Source organism: Portunus trituberculatus, chromosome 41 (genome assembly GCF_017591435.1).
Source record: "Portunus trituberculatus isolate SZX2019 chromosome 41, ASM1759143v1, whole genome shotgun sequence".
NCBI lineage: Eukaryota > Metazoa > Arthropoda > Malacostraca > Decapoda > Portunidae > Portunus > Portunus trituberculatus.
Window position 1 is genome coordinate 15,688,441 of NC_059295.1, and position 20,000 is coordinate 15,708,440.

At 46.3% G+C, this 20,000-nt stretch overlaps 2 protein-coding genes across 2 annotated transcripts in view; both read right to left on the bottom strand.

Annotated features, from left to right (window-relative positions):
- Positions 1-17,926, bottom strand: part of LOC123517080 (thyroid hormone receptor beta-like) — a 48,513-nt gene extending 30,587 nt beyond the window's left edge. Inside the window, 1 exon segment of the mRNA XM_045276942.1 lies at positions 17,691-17,926. The gene's annotated coding sequence lies outside the window, so the exon portion shown is untranslated.
- LOC123516676 (uncharacterized protein DDB_G0271670-like) overlaps positions 17,426-20,000 on the bottom strand; it is a 2,737-nt gene continuing 162 nt past the window's right edge. The window contains exons 2-5 of the mRNA XM_045276279.1: positions 19,010-19,604; positions 18,563-18,723; positions 17,691-17,937; positions 17,426-17,590 (exon numbers count right to left, since the gene is read on the bottom strand). Coding sequence (XP_045132214.1) covers positions 17,426-17,590; positions 17,691-17,937; positions 18,563-18,723; positions 19,010-19,604 — 1,168 coding nt within the window. The remainder of the gene's footprint in view (positions 17,591-17,690; positions 17,938-18,562; positions 18,724-19,009; positions 19,605-20,000) is intronic.

Here is a 20,000-nt window from a genome sequence, read left to right on the forward strand (position 1 = left end):
AAAAAGATTTCATTAGTCCATAAATTAATTTCCACTTGATTAATACGCATGGAATTCATTGAACTCTGTGACGCAGCTCGATGTGACGCAGTTCATTAATCCTACACTAATTTCCACTCGATTTCCTTTTATAAAACATGACATTCACTGGACTCTGTGACACTGCTTCATTTAAAACGCTTCATTAGTCCGTAACTCAATCTCCGCTCCACTCACATACATGGCATTCAGCGTGGCTTTTACAACACTGCCTCTACCGAACACTCTCAGCAGTCTTTATATCATTTTCCATTCGACTGACTCCTACAAACATAATATTGATTCTACTTTATGGCTCTTTAGGGACTGGCACCTCAATGGAACTTTCTTTTTTCTTCGTTTTTGTTCCCACTATCCAGCGCATTTCATTCACTATGAAAGCAACTTAATACCAAACACTTCTCATTACTACGCATGAGTTTTCCGTCCAACTAACCCGTGTAATTATGAAATACGCTGGAATTTGCGATGCTGGAACTCATAAATTTGTAATTCTTCACTGCGTCTACCATTCGCCTCCCTCACTCCGCTAGGCACTATATTCGAATGCGTTTACAACTTCCTCATTCTACGACAATTATATTTCACTCCATCTTCCACCTGCTTTCCTCACCTCATTGGACACCACACTTCTCTATTCCACCTTTCCCTCATTCCCTTTGTCTTCGCGTTCCTCCCCAGCAGGCACTCGTCTCAGCAGTACGCAGAGTGGGCGGTGAGGAGCCAGCGGTAGCAAGGTGCCGTGCTGTAGCGTGCAGGTCACCAGGTACACACTCACGCGTGCATGTCAGCTTTATAGCATGGCTCACTGCACCTACTGACCTTTCTCTAATATTCCTTGCTCCTCTCTCTCTCTCTCTCTCTCTCTCTCTCTCTCTCTCTCTCTCTCTCTCTCTCTCTCTCTCTGAAGACTGAACTCTCTCCCCACGACAATGATGATAGTAGTTTTGTTGAAGTTAATAATAGTGATGATAATGATTATAGTAAATATAAACTATACTTGTCACAATCTTGCCTAGAAAAAAAATCAGTGGCAGTATTCAACACACCTTGAAATATTGACTTTCCCGCCAATAGTGATAATAATAATGATACTGAAGAGAACACACACGTAACACTCGTCTCGAAAAAAATAAGTAAATAAATAAAACAAATAGACAAACTCAAAAGAGAGAGAAAAAAAAATACACCGAATATTTAAGTAAACACCTACCTACGTACGGACTTTCACACACACACACACACACCTCCAAGACCCATAATGAGAAGAGCACTTTAGGTGAGCAATACATTCGTGTACTAATACCACGGGCGTGTTGAGTTGAGGGGTACGGAGCAGTGTAGCTACAGTATATACTCTATGCTTGGGACCTGTACCGTTCAGAACAGGTTTGGGAAGCAGCGGGATGGTATACGGGGACGAGAGAGAGAGAGAGAGAGAGAGAGAGAGAGAGAGAGAGAGAGAGAGAGAGAGAGAGAGAGAGAGCAGAGGGATTTACATGCATTACGTGGCATTCTCGAGCGTCATTTTGGTTCACTGAAGGTGTTCGGCCCAAATTCCTGCAACGTGGGAACCCAGTAACCCACGTCACTTTAAAGGATTCATGGATGTGATTACCACACACACACACACACACACACGCCCGGTAGCTCAGTGGTTAGAGCGCTGGCTTCACAAGCCACAGGACCGGGGTTCGATTCCCCGGCCGGGTGGAGATATTTGGGTGTGTCTCCTTTCACGTGTAGCCCCTGTTCACCTAGCAGTGAGTAGGTACGGGATGTAAATCGAGGAGTTGTGACCTTGTTGTCCCGGTGTGTGGTGTGTGCCTGGTCTCAGGCCTATCCGAAGATCGGAAATAATGAGCTCTGAGCTCGTTCCGTAGGGTAACGTCTGGCTGTCTCGTCAGAGACTGCAGCAGATCAAACAGTGAAACACACACACACACACACACTTGCACTACCTCTCCCTTCCCCCACCTCCACACACACACACACACACACACACACTTGCACTAACCTCCCTTCCCCCACCTCCACACACACACACACACACACACACACACACACTTGCACTAACTCTCCTTCCCCACCTCCACACACACACACACACACCTGCTCAGCTCACCACCATCGCCTACAGTCTACTCTAATTTCTATCATAGCTTCGTGGATTTCAAAATGCGCTCAGTGGTGTTTCGTCGTTTCCTTCCTTATGCTGTGTTCTTGTGCCTCCCTTATTGTCTTGGGAACCGATTTACAGATAACGTTTTATTTCTGTTTTTTTTCTTTTCTTCAGTGATGTATGTACCTCTTTTCAAAATTTCCAAGTTATAATCATTTCTAGGAACATCAGTATAAGTGCTGCAATTTTCTCTCTATACACACGCGATGACACTGTTCTTCGTCTTCTTCCTCCCCTTATTCCTTCCCACCATCTCCTCCTCTGGGATTGGAGTGTGTAATGGTGTAATAGGTCTTACGAACAGTACATATATACACCGCCACGGAATTATTGTCTTTGCTGTATCCAGTTTATTCAGTTCTAGTTTATTATTTTAGTAGGAATGGAAAAAAAAAGTTGGTTAGTTAGTTTTCAAGGCTAGCAAACTGTTCTCCCTTTCATGTTTTCTTTGTCTTGCATTATCATAATTATTTATATCAATCTATCCTCCTCTGCTTTAATCATTAACTTCTTTTCTTTTCGCTTCATTTCTCTTTGCATTGTTTATCTCTTATATATATATATATATATATATATATATATATATATATATATATATATATATATATATATATATATATATATATACTAAAGGAAAAGACTAGTTATAATGCTGGCAAATATCCGTTCCTATATCTTATCTTCGTCTTGTCAGCTTAATAACAATAACATGTAAACAGACTGGGTAATGTGTGATTTTTAAAAAGCTGACCAACTCACTAACGTACTCCCTAGTTCTTTTTGCAAACAAATATCCGTTCCTATATCTTATCTTCGTCTTGTCAGCTTAATAACAATAACATGTAAACAGACTGGGTAGTGTGTGATTTTTAAAAAGCTGACCAACTCACTAACGTACTCCCTAAGTTCTTTTTGCACTCCTTGGTGTATCATACGAGGTTTACAGTGAGAATAGTAAAGGTTAGGGTAGCTTTTCTATTCTGGTAAGTCCTCTTTTTGCATCACAATTCCCTATTATACTTCTTTGGTTTTTCGTAAGAATGAGGACGCTGGTTAACTTTCACTGTAATATTAAACAATTACCAACACCGTAAATAATGAATGAAATTTTAAAAGTTAGTATGTTCCAGTATATAGTTCCATTTTCTATAACTTTTACCTCCTGTACTCAATTTTTTTTTTTCTTTTATTTTGAGCAAGGAAATGAAAAGTAGTGCTTAGATTCATGATTGTTCTTTCCTATATCTTTCTTCCTCAAATATTCGAATTTTAAGCAAGAAAATTAAAAGCATAGTTACAATTTCTGCTTCAGATAAAAAAAAAAAAAAAATAGTAAACAAGCTCCTCTTAATACCATAATCATTTCTACCTAACGCATTTCTGAAGTTACAACAAAGGAAATACAACAATCTGGATATAACATACGCAAAGTCTACTATCATTCTTCCACGCTTAATAACCAACAACAATAAAGGAAAACAAGACGGGAATAGTATGAACAAAGCATAACCTCATTCTTGCACATGTCGTAACTTACAAAGGACAGGATATCAATCTCCCACATTTTTAGATTTTTTGTCTCGATAAGTTCAAGCCATAGGTATTGGTCTATGGTAAAGGGAACGACTCGAGTTTCTTCTCTCCGGTCTGAATGTTGCCAGTCCAGTCAAGCTTGTCAAGTAAGGGAAGACTAGACTCGTATCGTAGTAGTGGGTTAGCTGTATCCTTGAGGGAGGTGTGAGGACCAGAAGTAAGCGAGACAGGTATTGGAAACGGAGCTCAGTGAAATCTTAATGTAATGGTATACTTTGTTTTTGTTCCCGTGGCGAGAGAGAGAGAGAGAGAGAGAGAGAGAGAGAGAGAGAGAGAGAGAGAGAAAGGAAAGGGGAGAATAGTAGAGGAAGTGATTAGAATAGGGAAGAGAATAATTAAATGAACATGAAGAGAATGTAAATGAGTGAAGAAAGGATCAATACTGCAGAGAGAGAGAGAGAGAGAGAGAGAGAGAGAGAGAGAGAGAGAGAGAGAGAGAGAGAGAGAGAGAGAGAGAGAGAGAGAGAGAGAGAGAGAGAGAGAGAGAGAGAGAGAGAGAGAGAGAGAGAGAGAGAGAGAGAGAATATAAACACACACACACACACACACACACACACACACACACACACACACACACACACACACACACACACACACACACACACACACACACACACACACACACACACACACACACACACACACACAAGCAGGCAACACAGAATAAGAGAAAGCGTGCGTGTGTCAGTTACAAAGCCTTCCCATTGCAGATAATTCACAAGCTCGCCACCACAAACCACCGCATCATGATTCAACGCGATAATAACACGACTGCCCTGCGTTTGTTGCGAAAGTTCCCAACATACACTGACGATAACACGAGAGAGAGAGAGAGAGAGAGAGAGAGAGAGAGAGAGAGAGAGAGAGAGAGAGAGAGAGAGAGAGAGAGAGAGAGAGAGAGAGAGAGAGAGAGAGAGAGAGAGAGAGAGAGAGAGAGAGAGAGAGAGAGAGAGAGAGAGAAAGCAAGCAAACCAATCTTCCCATCAGTAGCCCAAGACAAGAAAGACAAAAGAGGGCCAACACTTGCTGCTCTCTTATGGCCTCGGGGTGAAGAGCAGGATGCCGTGAAATGCAGGGGAGTCGAGGAGCTGCGAGCAAGGGAGACGAGAAGATTCTACCACTCACTTTAACTCGTTGCCTTTCGTTTATGGTCTTCGAAATGTGGCGTGGCTGGTGGTGGTGTTGGTGATAGTGCAGACTCATGCCTATGTATAGGATAGGGAGATGATAAGATTAGGGGCGAGATAGGAGGACGAGGAGGAGGAGGAAGGGAAGAAGGCCAACGGCAGCAGAAGCAGCAGCTGCGGCGTTCATTTGCACTCAACTTGTCCAAGAATGTGCGTCGCTCCTTTTCTCCCACATCGATTACTTCACTCACATGTTCCAATCTCTCTCTCTCTCTCTCTCTCTCTCTCTCTCTCTCTCTCTCTCTCTCTCTCTCTCTCTCTCTCTCTCCTCGTGTCAGTCCACTTGATCCTCCCACGTATTTGCTCAATCAATACTAAATCTTGGCGTTAATACGATCAGTGAACCCTCGATTCGGGATCCTCCGCTACTCAACATGAAGAGGCGTTTCCTAATTTGTGAAAGGGATTTACTACCAGCCATTCATGTTGACGCCATTGAAATTAATTGCGAACTCATGCATCTCACTACGGACGGGGCCCACCTCTCTGACTTGACGTCCTCATTTCGGTTACCTGGAGACCTATATCTTGCCGGGCCTCTCCTCGAGAACCGCTTCCGTAATCTATCTTGACGAGGGAAGTTACTGATACGCGGGATCAGTTTCGTCAGGGTTCTCTGTACCCTTTGTAAGGTATGGCGACACAGCACAATCCGACCTGATAGCGGACTATAAAAAGAGCTGCCGCAGAGTAAATCTAACCTCTGGCAATAAGTTTCTCTTCGTTAAGACAGACAAAGAATGGTTTCTTCAGGTCCTGTCCACAATCTACACCCACACCCCCTCCACGCACTCTCCTAAAGCCAAAAGTACTGAGCGTTGCACCCTACAAGTCTCTTGCTACGGACTCTTCTCCTCCAAGCTTCCTCTCGAGCGCCTCTCCACACCCTTGACAAGTGGCTCGCTCACCCACCACTCCTGCCGCTCCACAACTAGAACACGCGAACGCCAAACTCACTATGTCACGTCCAACATTCGGTGAACGAGAGCGCTGAGGACGATAAGATCAAATTGAACATGGGATGGAGAGAGGCATCAATTTATTATGCTCAGAGTCTCTTGCATCCTTATGGCATTCTGAAAGTGTGACGACAAGGTCCAGATATGAAGGTGAACTGCTGATATTCATTTAATGCTGGCTGGGAGAAGAACAGCTGGTGTCCTTTACTCAGCGGTTGGTGCTGATGTGCCCTCCTCCATGAACCCTGTCTGAGTGGCTGGCGGAGAGGTGGCGCTGAGGTACTCGGAGAACATTCCCAGGCACTTCACAACACAAGGCAACAGAAGGGCAACTTTAAGGGACAGTTTTTTCTTCCTTCCAGTCAGTGATGCAGGCGGAAGGAAGACAAATGAGGAGCAGATGCAGTCAATAAAGTGGAGAATAGTGCTAGCGTGCGGGAACACAAAGTCTTCTTGCATTTCCCAGCGCGAAGCAACAGAAGAGGCCATTTTTAGATAACTTTTCCTCTCTCACTCAAAACGCAATGTAGACGAGAGACAATGGAGCTCACAATAGTGTTAGCTTAGATGTTTTTTTTTTTTATTTATACCATGTGGGCTTTTCACGGGAATTTATGGGCTAAAGGGGATACTCTTTTGGGTACCTCCTATCTCAAAGCCCACCCGCTAGGAAACCCTTGCCCCGAGTGAGGAAGCCCAACCTACATTCGGACCGTGGACAGGATTCGAACCCGTACGCTTGGAGACCCCTCGGACCCCAAAGCACGCATGGTTCCACTGTACCACGGCGGCCAGGGGGTTTATCAGCATTTCAAAACACAGGATAGAAAAAACATATTTCAATTCTCTTTTTCGACTAAAAGTATAAAAGAATGATTGAATCTGAAAGATACAACGAATGAAGCGAACAAGACCGTATTTCTGATCGGGTTTGGAGGTTCGAGACACATCGTGACGCGGAAAGGTAGAGTTTTCTTCTTTTTTCTTTCAAGAGCATAGACGGAAACGAGATATTTAAGCTTTGGGATGGAATGAATATATAGAACTTCACTGTGCTGCTTAAAACACTTTTTATTTTCTTTTGCGACATTTTACATGAAACACAGATCAGTAATTTTCCTTCTTTCTTTTCTTTTCTTTTCTTTTTTTTTCTATCAATAACATAAACGCAAGAATTTTAAGCTAAGGATGCAGATACTGAAAAGACCGTTGATATTTTAGGTAAAAGTCTTTTTTTTTCAAGAATTTACAACACAAATCAATATTTTTCCTTCTCTTTCCTTTTCTAAGAATCACGAATATAGACGCAAGATTTTTAAGTAGAGGATGCAGTAGATAAAATAAAGAGGAGAGAGCGTTGATGTGCTGGTTAAAAGGTGGAAATCTTTTTGCGACAGTTTACAACGCGAAGCAACAATGGAGGAGACAGAAGGAAGGAAGGAAACAGATTGATTGCAAGAATTTTGGCACCGCAGCAACCAAACCATATGTCGCGGGGGAAGATAACTGAGCTAAAGACACAGAGAAGAGCGTCAAGAGTGATAGTGCAGCGGTCTTGTGGCGTGGCTCCTTCCTCCTCAAGGTGGTGGTGATGGTAGTGGTGGTGGAAGTGGTGGTGCCTCTTCCCTTCACCCCTAACGGTACCTCATGGGGAATGGGTGCCCACGGAACGACTCCTGACGGGAATTTCACTCTGCTAGCGTGTTTCTGTCAGCCAAAAAGAGATGGATACATATGATCACTCTCCATGTGCTCATTTATTTTGTCTTCTTTTTTTTTCTTTTTTTTTCATTGAGTACGTTTGTTTTTTCTTGGTGACTCGTTTCCATCTTACTTTTTCTTTTTCTTTATGTATTTCCTTTTTTTTTCGGTTACGCTATGTTGTTGTTTTTTTTTTTTTTCTTATCATTTTACGAGTTGCTTACATGACTTTTCTTTTACAGTTTGGTTTCACGTACGTTTGATACTAAGATGAATATTCAACTCTTCTAAAAGGTTTCATGTGTGTGTGTGTGTGTGTGTGTGTGTGTGTGTGTGTGTGTGTGTGTGTGTGTGTGTGTGTGTGTGTGTGTGGTATAGAGGGCGATGATACGGCCAAGTGCAGTGAAAGGTCGCGCGGTACGTTGCCTAGTGCGTGCAGTGAAGTGAAGAGTGATGTTGTGACGTAAAGTGAAGTGGTGAAGTGTGGTGTGGTGCTCTCAGTATTGTGAGGCTCCTGTACAGTATATACGCTAGTGTTCTCGTTCACACACACACACACACACACACACACACACACACACACACACACACACACACACACACACACGCAAGACCCCAAGTTATGTTGTGTTGCGTGGAGGCGAGGCGAGGCGAGGCGAGGTGATAGAGGTAATGGTGCCGGCGAGAAGAAGCCACTTTTTGTCACCGAACACTTGACCTTCAGCGTGTTCAATAGGGCGGAGAGCTGGCGGACACGAGTTTCAGGTGATCAAAGGTACTCGATCAACCCTCCCGCTCCTTACCTTGCCCGCACGCTTATATCTTACGGGTCACTGAACCTCTCCTCACCGCCGTCACCGCTGCCGCCGCCGCCGCCTCTCTGTTCACTTGGGGTAATAATAATAATAGTTTTCAGCTACACAGGGAAGCTGAAAACGAATTCTATGTACCGCTAATCACCTCCCTTCATTTTTTTTTCCTTCTCTCTCACACACACATTCCTTTCGTTGTGGTAATAATTATAATGGTGCAGGAGAAGCGGCTGCAATACGTGTACTTTTGCTGGTTGCCCCGCCTGACCCTGGCGGTGTTAATGATGAGAGAATTACTGTTATTTTCAGCTATATATTTTTCCTACCAAGGGTAAGAGTATTCGCACCGCAAGTAAAATTGACATGCTGCTGCTGCTGCTGCTGCTCTCTCTCTCTCTCTCTCTCTCTCTCTCTCTCTCTCTCTTGGTGATGAGAGAATTAGATTTTTTTTTTCTTATTTTTCCACCCAGAAGAAACCGTATTCGCAGTGATAGTAAAACAATGTATTATGCGAGCGAAAACCTACCATAAATAGTATGTCTCTTCTTTCTCTTCTTCTTCCGCGGCGCTGTGCTTTGATGTAGAGAGCTTTCTTAAACTGCCTCTGGTATGTATTCATTAGATACCTTGGTGCAAATATTTGCTGTTAATTAATTTCAGGGAACCGTCTCCAGTACTTTTATGACGAGTGTCTTTGAAAGCATCGACACTTGACGGAGACATCGCACGGGATTCCCTGCAGTAAACACTCCTAAAATACTTGTACGGAATTAAACACATTTCTAACAAATATCCGAGGATCTAAAGCCTTGACTGATACAGCTTCCCTTCAGGCTTAATAAAATGTTACGGTGCAGCGGAGAGAGAGAGAGAGAGAGAGAGAGAGAGAGAGAGAGAGAGAGAGAGAGAGAGAGAGAGAGAGAGAGAGAGAGAGAGCACTTTCGAACGACATTTGTGACAGGAAAAAATGACTGATGGCGTAGTTCTAACCTTTTAGTACCTGCTGTTTAATTTTTGCTCCATAACATCGTTTCGGGTTACTGAAATGGAACAGCCAAGGAATTTAAATGCTCTCTCTCTCTCTCTCTCTCTCTCTCTCTCTCTCTCTCTCTCTCTCTCTCTCTCTCTCCACACACACACACACACACACACACACACACACACACGGACTCAGCTGATGGAGCACTATCACTATTCAATAAAGGATTTATGAAAATGTGACTTTTCCTTCCTATTTTTTCGTATAAGTGTCCCCATTAAGTGTGTGTGTGTGTGTGTGTGTGTGTGTGTGTGTGTGTGTGTGTGTGTGTGTGTGTGTGTGTGTGTGTGTGTGTGTGTGTGTGTGTGTGTGTGTGTGTGTGTGTGTACTGCAAGGAACAAGATGAAGGGGAGGTCAGTTTTACTAATTCCTATATTTTGTGTCTAATTTCTTAGCACATTGTAATTTCCTCACGTCTCTCCTATAAGAAGCTCACTTCAGCACCTCACGTGTGTATGATGTACGTATGTATATATGTATATACGTATACCACTATTGATTCTTCATCGGTTTATAATTTCTTTTTGTTCGCTACAATATAATGATAATATGTTCTTAGAGTATATTTCTAAAAAAAAAATAAAGTAAAAAAATAATAATAATAACAATAACAATGCATTCCAGTAATACCTATCTCATATTTTACGAAGATTTAATAACGATGACTTTATAGATTATCACAGTTTATTGGATGATGACCAGTGACGGTGATGACGATACCAGATACAACCACAATGTAGAAACTTAATTAAAAAAAAGAATGAAACAAGAGAGAGAGAGAGAGAGAGAGAGAGAGAGAGAGAGAGAGAGAGAGACGATCCACATGTTAGAAGTCAAAGTAATGTGACTACAGGGACGAAGAAAATGGAGCAGGAAAATGTGTGCGAGAGATACTTGAAGGAGAGGAGGAGGAGGAGGAGGAGGAGGAGGAGGAGGAGGAGGAGGAGGAGGAGGAGGAGGAGGAGGATGTGTGTATAAAGCAGCGTATAAGAAGAGAACATGAAAGTGCGACTAAAAGATATTGGAAAGAGCAGAGGAGGAGGAGGAGGAGGAGGAGGAGGAGGAGGAGAAGGACGAGGATGAGGAGGAGGAGGAGGAGAGAGAGGTGGAGAGGGAGGAATGTGGGTAAGAGAGTGTAGAACGAGATAGCAGTTAAGTGGAAGGAGACTTTTATAAGAAGAGAAAGAGGAGGAGGTGGTGGAAGAGGAAGAGAAACACAAAGAACCACAGAAAAGAAGAGCATCATCATACCTCTTGGCCCTTACATAGGATAGTGAAAGGCCAAAAGGAGGACAGAGAGAGAGAGAGAGAGAGAGAGAGAGAGAGAGAAGAAAGCGGAAAGGAGCGTGGAAAGAGAAAATGGAAATGAGAGAGAACATGTGGTATCTGTAGTGGTAGCATAGGAGAGTAGAGTGTAAACAAAGGAGCGTTGGAAAAAAAGAGCATGGAAATATATAAGAGGTGGTTGTAGAAAGGAGGAGGAGGATGGAAAGGAGAGTAGGAGGTAGGAGGCGTAGCAGTTGTAGGAGAATGAGAAACAGTACCGGGAGTGACAGAACAAGGGAGGGCGGCTTGAGGAGGAATGAGTCAATACCAGAATGAGTGAAGAAGTGTATGTCACGTAATCCCAGGGAGTGAGTCAAGTTTCGTGGGATGATGCTGTTTTTCCTGAGTCACGGACCTTCTACCCTCCATTGTGTAGTCACGATCTATACTTCTCCCTCCCTCCCTGCCACCCAGCCACCCTCTCCCTCTCTCTCTCCTTTTCTCTCACTCCTTGTCCTCCTCCCCTCCCCAGGCTCTCCTCTCTTCTCTCTCTCTCTCTCTCTCTCTCTCTCTCTTCCCAGCCCAGACCAGCCCCAACCCATCTACCTACGTACTCACCGCCGTCACCACCACCACCACCACACCCAATGCCGCACACTAAAACCTTCAAGGGTTTCTACACTTCTTACACAGAGAAAAGCCGCTGGTTGGCTGGTTGCGGAGGTTTTACGAGAACGTACTGCACGCACACATACACACTGCTACCTCTCCCACACACACACACACACACACAGTTGCCATCAGCATGTCTTGTAGTGCGTGGAAGGACACTATACATAATGGCACACACACACACACACACACATATACATACATCTGAGCCTGGCAGTCCCTTTCCTTTCATTGTATGCGCTCCTTCTCAACGCGGCGGGGAGAGGAAGAGAGATAGGGAGCCACTGTGGGAGGGAGGGAAGACAGGCTGGCAGACAGGACCCCTTCCCTTCCCTTCCCTACCTGCGCCTCTGTATGCGGGTGCTCGACGGAGGGCCGCGCTGGTGGTGGTGGTGGTGGCGGTAGGCAACACACGCAGGGCCGCAACGGTATTACGTGTGCCTGCATTCAGGGTGTTTCTCTTACGCAGCACCTACGCGGGGCCGCTCCTCTCCCACCCCTCTACATGTGTGTGTGTGTGTGTGTGTGTGTGTGTGTGTGTGTGTGTGTGTGTGCGCGCTTAAGACTGCTTGGATCAATAAGGCGCGCGTTCCGTCGTCTCCGCCTCCTCCCCCCTCTCCTCCACGGCAACAAGGGCTCGCCACGGTCCTACCTCACCTGCCTGTGTCTGCCGCAGCGCCGTGGGTTGCGTAGCCGCAGCGTGGCCGCCGGCTGCCATGGAACCGCAGCCACTTTATCAAAGGCTTTCTACTCGTAGTGTAACTTTAAGCTGACGTGCACCTGCTGTGGACTGGCTCACCCCGCATGCACCTCCGGCGTTGCCACGTCACCGGCTGAGTGGCAGGTCACTCCACCCCTACAATTGCATGCACGCATCAGGCACACACGCATACATACACATACACACAGACATATGTACATGCGTGCGCGCGCTTGCACATAATCAATAGTCTGGTGCTTCCGTTCCGCGCTTCCGCCTTGAAGCCTCCTAAATCAGCCCCACAACTACACGTTTCAATGCGACGATTGGTCAATACTCCGGCAGTCCCCGTTCTCTTAAAGCACATGAAGGGCGGTAGGGAAGTACACAGGAGTCTCCGCCAGCCGCAGGAGGGAGCGGGCGCGAGGCGTGGTCGCGGAGGGCAGGTGGTGGCCGGCGAGGGGGTGATCAAGGGCGGTGATTTGTAGAATGAGAAATGGATTGAGGCAGAGTGGGGCGGGCGGCGAACGGGACGGACTAGAGCAACAAGGGACGTGACGGAGTTAAACGGAAAGTAATAAATCTTAATGAGGATGGCGGTGATGGGGACGTGAGGTTGGAGGGAGTGGGGGGAGAGGGTGAAGCAGGGTCTGAGGACTTGGGGAACATGAACTGTTATCTTGGGTATAGCAAATGACTCATTTTATTCATATATAAATCTTCTTTTCCTTTCTCTTATTCCACATCCTTAATCTTCTCGTCATCCCACAACGATTCTATTCACTTGCTTCCTGTGAACGGCATTATCTGCCGGAGCGAAGAAGAACACGCCATTTCACGACCCTCCGCTTTCCTCCCTGGAGCCAGAAAGGTCCCGGGGAACGAGCCAGGAGTCACAGAGGACGACTGGTGAACTCTTCCTCTTTTCGGATTCGTCATCGATCTCGTCCCACCAGAACCTGAATCCTGGTGGTGCCGAGCCAGCTGCAGGAATACTCCAGCTGGTCTTCAAGGAAAAGAAATCCATCAAAAAACATCACATTTCCTTCTGTCATCTCCGGAACAGACATTATTTCTCGCACACAAGTTCCACCCATCGACCTCTGCTTCTCAGTAAAGTGGCACGCAGCTAAGCAAGCCAGCGAGGGAGCGAGCGTGCGTGTGGGTGGGTGGGTGGGTGGGTGGGTGGGTGGTGGCAGTGGGAGGGAGTTAAAGTGACTAGGCTGCATGAGGGTCAGTCAGCGGGGTCAGCGGGTACACGCCTGCAGCCTGACACAGCAGCGTTACCAGGCATCGTAAGCGCCTGTCCGTATTGCTGCGCGTCCTGGACATCTGCTGCAGGTGACCAGGGACTGCACACCCGCCTGCTGCTGGTCGGGGGATGCAGAGGACACAAGCAACAGCATCTTTTCGGTACCGTGTCAGTCTTAATTAGAAGGATGCCATCCACGTCCTCCCCTCGGTGGTCCTCCGCGGAGGCTCGCCCTCTACCATTGTAACAAAGAATGCAGCAGCACTGCGCCAAAGATAGTAGCGCAGAGTTGCGTGTGAGTCTCGACTTGGGTACGGCCACGGTCTACAGAGAAGACCGTGGGTACGGCCACCGCACTCAGCACGGCCGTCTCGTCCTGCACCACCTCCACCACCGTACGTGCTGACGCTGTGGCAGGGCCCTTCCTCCCGCTCACTCAGCCCACACACCTCGACCAACCAACGTATACTTTTACCTCATTGGTACAAATTGCGGTTGGGAGAATATCCGTCAGCCAGTGATAAATCAGGACACATGTGTGTGCGGCGCCCCTCCTGCTGGGAGGTGCCGGCGGGTTACCAGTCACGAAAGGCACTTGTCCTCGACAGAAGTGAACCTTTAAGGCGGGTACGTGACCTTCTGGCGGCCCCTCTCCTCGCCCAGTGTATATATAGGCCCAGAGAGCGCTGCCCTGAGGACGGCCGAGCTGACAGGTGACAGTCTGTGCCCAGCCCCGCCACGCCCCTACACCTGCACTACACCACCACCCGCCCAGCCACACCACACTCTCCTCCATCATTCCCACCGCCACGACTGCTAATGGTCGTTTCAGAGCACTAACACCACTGCACGCCCAACACCACCATCAGCACCACCACCATTCGCGCATACTACCGCCTTTCCGCCCTTAGCTGTTGTGGTGGTAGTGCTCCGCCCAACCTCAGTTGTATACCTCTTCCCCTCATTACTACGGTCCCTGTATCCTTCCCCACCCCGAGCCGAGGCGGCACGAGGCACTAACGTTAATACAATGATGTTCCAACCTCGTTGGAAAGTAACAGCGCTTGTATCTAGGAGGAAAAGACGTCCGGCCCTTTGTGTGAGAAGGACCCGATGATGATGCTCACCGCAAGGATAAGAGTAGCAGCCAACTCAGAATCCTGGGTCGGGACTGGCAAGGATTCTCGTCAGCAAATGAAGCAAAAGCTTGTACTGGAAGAGCGGAGTGGGAATGGTTCGTCAGCCTGAGTCCAGTGGCATGCATTCCGATGCTTGGAGATTTAACAACCGCAAAAGAAATATAATAATGATAGAAAATCACCCACAAAATAGAGGTGCCGTAGCACTGCAGTGCACGAGAGTTTGGTCCTTAGGTAACTCTTCTACAAGGAGGAACTGATTTAAAAAAAAAATACAGACTAACCAAGGCTATAAAATTTTACGAGTTTTTCTTTTTCTTTTTCTTTTCTTTTCTTTTTTTTTTTTTTTTTGTGGGTGTGGGTGCCGTTGGGTTGGGAGGGTCGTAAACTGGCTCGCAAACTCTACTGCAACCCAAGCGGGGATGGGGACGAAGGCGGGAAGGCGCAACACATGTTCGCACTGTCAGTCACACAAAGGTATTCTGCAGCCACGCCAACAACACCTCGCCTCGATTTTTTTCGCAAAGGATAAATTCAAGTGCTAATCCAGAATGACTCATTCCATGCATTATCAATACAGAGGGCGTACAGCGTGGCGTGCGTCACGGTCCGCTGTCGTGCTTGCCTTGGCTACGATGTGTTTCTGGTTCGATGGCTGGTAATTGCACGTGTCGGCACTGAACACCTCACCTGTCCGGACACCTGCCTGCCTTTCCTTCATCTTTCCTAGCCGCTTGCGATTCAAATAAGAATCTCAGTACTTTTGAATTCCAGCTCACCCCAACCGTCCCACAAACCATCACAGTCCCCTTCCCGCTCCCAGAACACCTCCAATCGCCGCCTTGCAACCTGCAATCACCTGTACACCTCACCACACTTCTCGAAAACATTCCATTCCCCTTCCTGACGTCCCTCGCTGCCCGCACCACGCACACCCCTCGTTCCCCGCCACTCATACCACTCGCCGGTCTGTCAGTCGAGCTACGGACGGTGTGTACTTGGCGGCGAAATCGTTAAGTCTTACGCGTGAGCAATTTTCCGCCGTCTGGTCTGGGTAACAACCTGGTGTACTAAAAGAATAGCCAGTCGCTTCCTTATTCACGAATTTTCACCCTTTACGCCAGTCTGTTTGAGCGTCACGTTTTATCCTCGTTGGCCGAGCGCAAGCACGGAGGCGTGCACCCTATATATGTTCATGTACACATACATACACACACATACACGGAATGAAGGAGTGGAGGCAATTTCTGGCCGTCATAAATGAGAGGAATGACTTGCATAACTTACCTGTATAAAGCATGATCACACGTTTTTTTTTTTTTTTTTCTTTTGACGTATTACTGAATGGACTCTACGCTCCGCCAGCCTTTGTGTGGTAAGCTTATTCAATTCAGTCTCGGAAGTCTTGTGTTGTGTCGCCGTATGTGGAGGGAGGAGGAGGAGGAGGAGGAGGAGGAGGAGGAGGAGGAGGAGGAGGAGGAGGACCGTCTCAAAGTTATAGGGGCTGCCTTGACCTGCTGATGCCTCCCAGCCGCTGCCACCGAGGACATCCCGGCCACTCACCTTGCCTCTCTTCCTCTCGCACCTCCTCCTCCTCCTCCTCCCTACTCCCACTCGCCCACTTCCTCCTGGCTCTTGACGCTCCGCCACAGCACTTTTTCCTCGTTCAGACTAATCAGTGTATGTATGTATGTATGTATGTATAGCCGGTATTCTAAAACGCTCTACTCTCACTAAGACTATTTTCAAAGATCACGCAAATAATTATTCCAGTGTTTCTCCCGATAATAATGTGGGAATCTTGTTACTGTCGCTAGAACCATAAGCGCCCTTCAAAACTTGTTTAATTTCAACTAGAGGCTTTTGAATGAAGCAGAGGTGCGGCGTGGAAGTGTTTCGGAATATGGTCCTCTATCTGTATATACGTATCATCACTTTTAGAGTGAAGTGTGAAGGTTTCCGTTAATGTGTGGTCGCTCCGTCAGCTGTCCTGCGTCACAAGCCTGTCACTCCGAGGCAGTAATCCTCATCACTTTCTTTGCATCCCAGCGCACACAGAACCTCGTTGTTGTCCATGTGTCATTTCGACGTGTCTCTCCACCTTCCCACCAGCACGAGCGGTATGCGAGTGTGAGATACAGTCGACAAATTAAAGTAAATGTCGTGGTTGTCGTATGCTTCTCCTCTTCCTCTCCCTCCTATGCTTCCTCCTCATCTTCTTCCTCCCTCCGGCCGGGTAGTGTCACCTTTACCAGAGGCGTTTTCAAGGTTGGCCTTTGTTACTTTGCTCGCATGCGCCGCTCTGCCTGAAGTATAGATATGTCAAACTCTTTTCAATTTATGTGGCACTTTCTTACATTAGAGATTCTGGCGCTGCAGCATTGCCAGAGGTAGATGAAATCTTCCCCATAGGCAGCCTCACTCTCCACTCCTCAAGGCTGCCCACTCAGACCCTCCCGCCGCCTTCTCTCCCCCTATAGGCGCTACACTATAATGACGTCGGAGTATCTTTCTCTCGAGAAATATTCTGTATTTGCCATTTCAGCAAGTTCCATAAAAGTCAGTCTAGTCCCTACACTATCGTGCCATACATCTTTAGTGTGACTTTCAGTGCTTCTTATCCCGCTGTCCTGAGCGCTTACAAGGAAAAAGAGGTGCGGGCCAATCCTCGCTGATTCTCTTCCATATTGTGAGGTTGAAACTATTCCATAGCAATTCTCGATCTATGGTTTGCGGCGACGTCAATAGGGCATGTGACTATCTAATTAGGAATGGATTGCGTATTCAGCCTGAGCCTCGCGACGCCTTCCAACACGAGGCGGGGACTTCAGGTTTGTTTCCCCGTCAGACAAGGTGCCATACCTGGTACAAGAACAGACCTGTTTCACTGCGTCATACAACACTCCCGCGTGCCCCACCAACCAACCTCTGCAGCACCTCCTAGGGACATGGGTTTATCTGCGATCGCACTAACGCCTCGCCAGACTATGGAAGGCACGTGTCGGCCCGTCTCACCAACACACAAAGACACCCACAACACAAAATACCGCTGAGAAAAGGAGTTAGTGGTACTTTTCAGAACTATATTAATCAGTCCAACGTTCTGATATATATTTCATACAGGAGCAAAAGTTGCCATATCCACTCACCGATATCGTCCAATTCTTGTTCTTACAGCAAGTCCCTGGGAGGTTCACACGCCGCCTCCACACACTATTTGCAACATATCCTCCTGCAGTAAAGTGGTCACCAAGAATAATCCGTATTACACCAAGTACCAGTAAGCTTTTAGATTCAACATCTTGCACTGCGCCTGTGGTCCGATCACCATGGGAGTCAACGCACACTGAGTGAGTGGCAGCAGCAGCGCGGCGGCGGGGCTCCTGGCTCGGGAAGCTGCCGACCAAAGTAACAGAATATGTGCTACTTGGCAACCTATCTTCGGGTGCCACTACCAATCTTGTTTTATTTAGAAATAATAGCTATAGTTAGTTAGGAGGACACCCTGGTATTCTTGATCTCAAGAGAAGCGCACCAAGGGCGTGCCTGGACATCCCCGAGGCGACACCAAGAAACACCTCGGGCAAAACTGGGACCCTGAACAAACGTACCCAAAAGTTACATAATACTGACTACTGAGAAATACTCGCAAATAGATTTTGCGTAATTCTAGCATTTTTTTTTTCTTTTTTGGACATTTGTTTCCATGACACCTTGGAAGTGTTCCTTATCAATAAAGTCCTGAGCTATGATGAGAGAGAGAGAGAGAGAGAGAGAGAGAGAGAGAGAGAGAGAGAGAGAGAGAGAGACGCTGCAAGGTATATAGATATGGCCACCATACTTGTACAGTTAGTTTTTTGTGGGGAGAATAAGGTTTACGACAAAGAGAGACACAGAATATTGTTAACGGCCGTTAAGGTTGAGCCAGCAGATAACACACAGCAGTCATGAGTGTCTTGTCACCTCATACACACACACACACACACACACACACACACACGGCCTGCTGAGCGTCACAAACCTGCTGTAGAATCTACTGCTTAGTGATACAGGGCGAAATGAGGAAAGCCGAGAAGCGAGCATGGAAACAGAACGGAGATAGTGAGAGGAGTCTTTCCCATTCAATGCACGACACAATGGACGTACTGAACATGGTAGTGGCGTGGATAGCGGAGATAGAGTCTGAATGGAAAGAACAAAAAAAGAAAATATACAGTTTGTTTCAAAATGCATGTAGTTTCAGAATGTAGTAAGGCGTCAGTGAGTTTGACGTAAGCAGTGGAGGTAGGTGACGGTGAGGCAATGCTGTGTGAGGTGGTTGTGCACGCAAGAGTTTGTTGTGGTCATTATCTCTGCAATGTTCATTAGCGCTTTTTGTCTTGTTTATCATTCATGATCCTGTGTTCCTGTTTCTATTCCTGTTACTACTACTGCCACTACTACTACTGCTACTACAACAACAACTACTACTACTACTACTGCTGCTGCTGCTGCTGCTGCTGCTGCTGCTGCTGCTGCTGCTGCTGCTACTACTACTACTACTACTACTACTACTACTACTACTACTACTACTACTACTACTACTACTACTTCTGCTGCTGCTACTGCTGCTGTTGCTGCTGCTGCCGTTGTTGTTAGTGGTGTTGCTGTTATTACTTCTACTACTACTACCACCACCACTACTTTTACTACTACTACTACTACTACTACTACTACTACTACTACTACTACTATTACTGAGTCTTCTTCTTATTCTTCTTCTTCTGTTGTTGCTGCTGCTGCTGTTGTTGTTGTTGTTGTTGTTGTTGTTGTTGTTGTTGCTGCTGCTGCTGCTGCTGCTGCTGCTGCTGCTGCAACTGCTGCTGCTACTGCTGCTGCTGCTGCTGCAACCACCACTACCACTACTACCACCACTACCACTACCACCACCACCACCACCACTGCTGCTGCTGCTGCTGCTGCTGCTGCTGCTGCTGCTGCTGCTGCAACTACTACTACTACTACTACTACTACTACTACTACTACTACTACTACTACTACTACTACTGCTGCTGCTGCTGCTGCTACTGATTAGTTAGTTAATTAGAACTATTCATCGTCATTGCAGCAGCAGCAGCAGCAGTATTAACATACAACAACAGTAATAACAGTAATAACAACAATAATAACAACAAAGCCGACGATAAAACATTAGCAACAGCAACAAGAAATTTTACTTCTACAACAACAACTAATAATAATAATGATAATAATGATAATAATAGTAATATTGATAATAATAATAATAATAATAATAATAATAATAACAACAACAACAACAACAACAACAACAACAACAACAATAACAACAGGAATAATAATAATAGCAATAATGATAATCTGCTTCAGAAACATCAACGTAACCAAAACTTCCACCCTCAATATTATTCATCCAGCATACAAAAAAATAAAAATGCAAA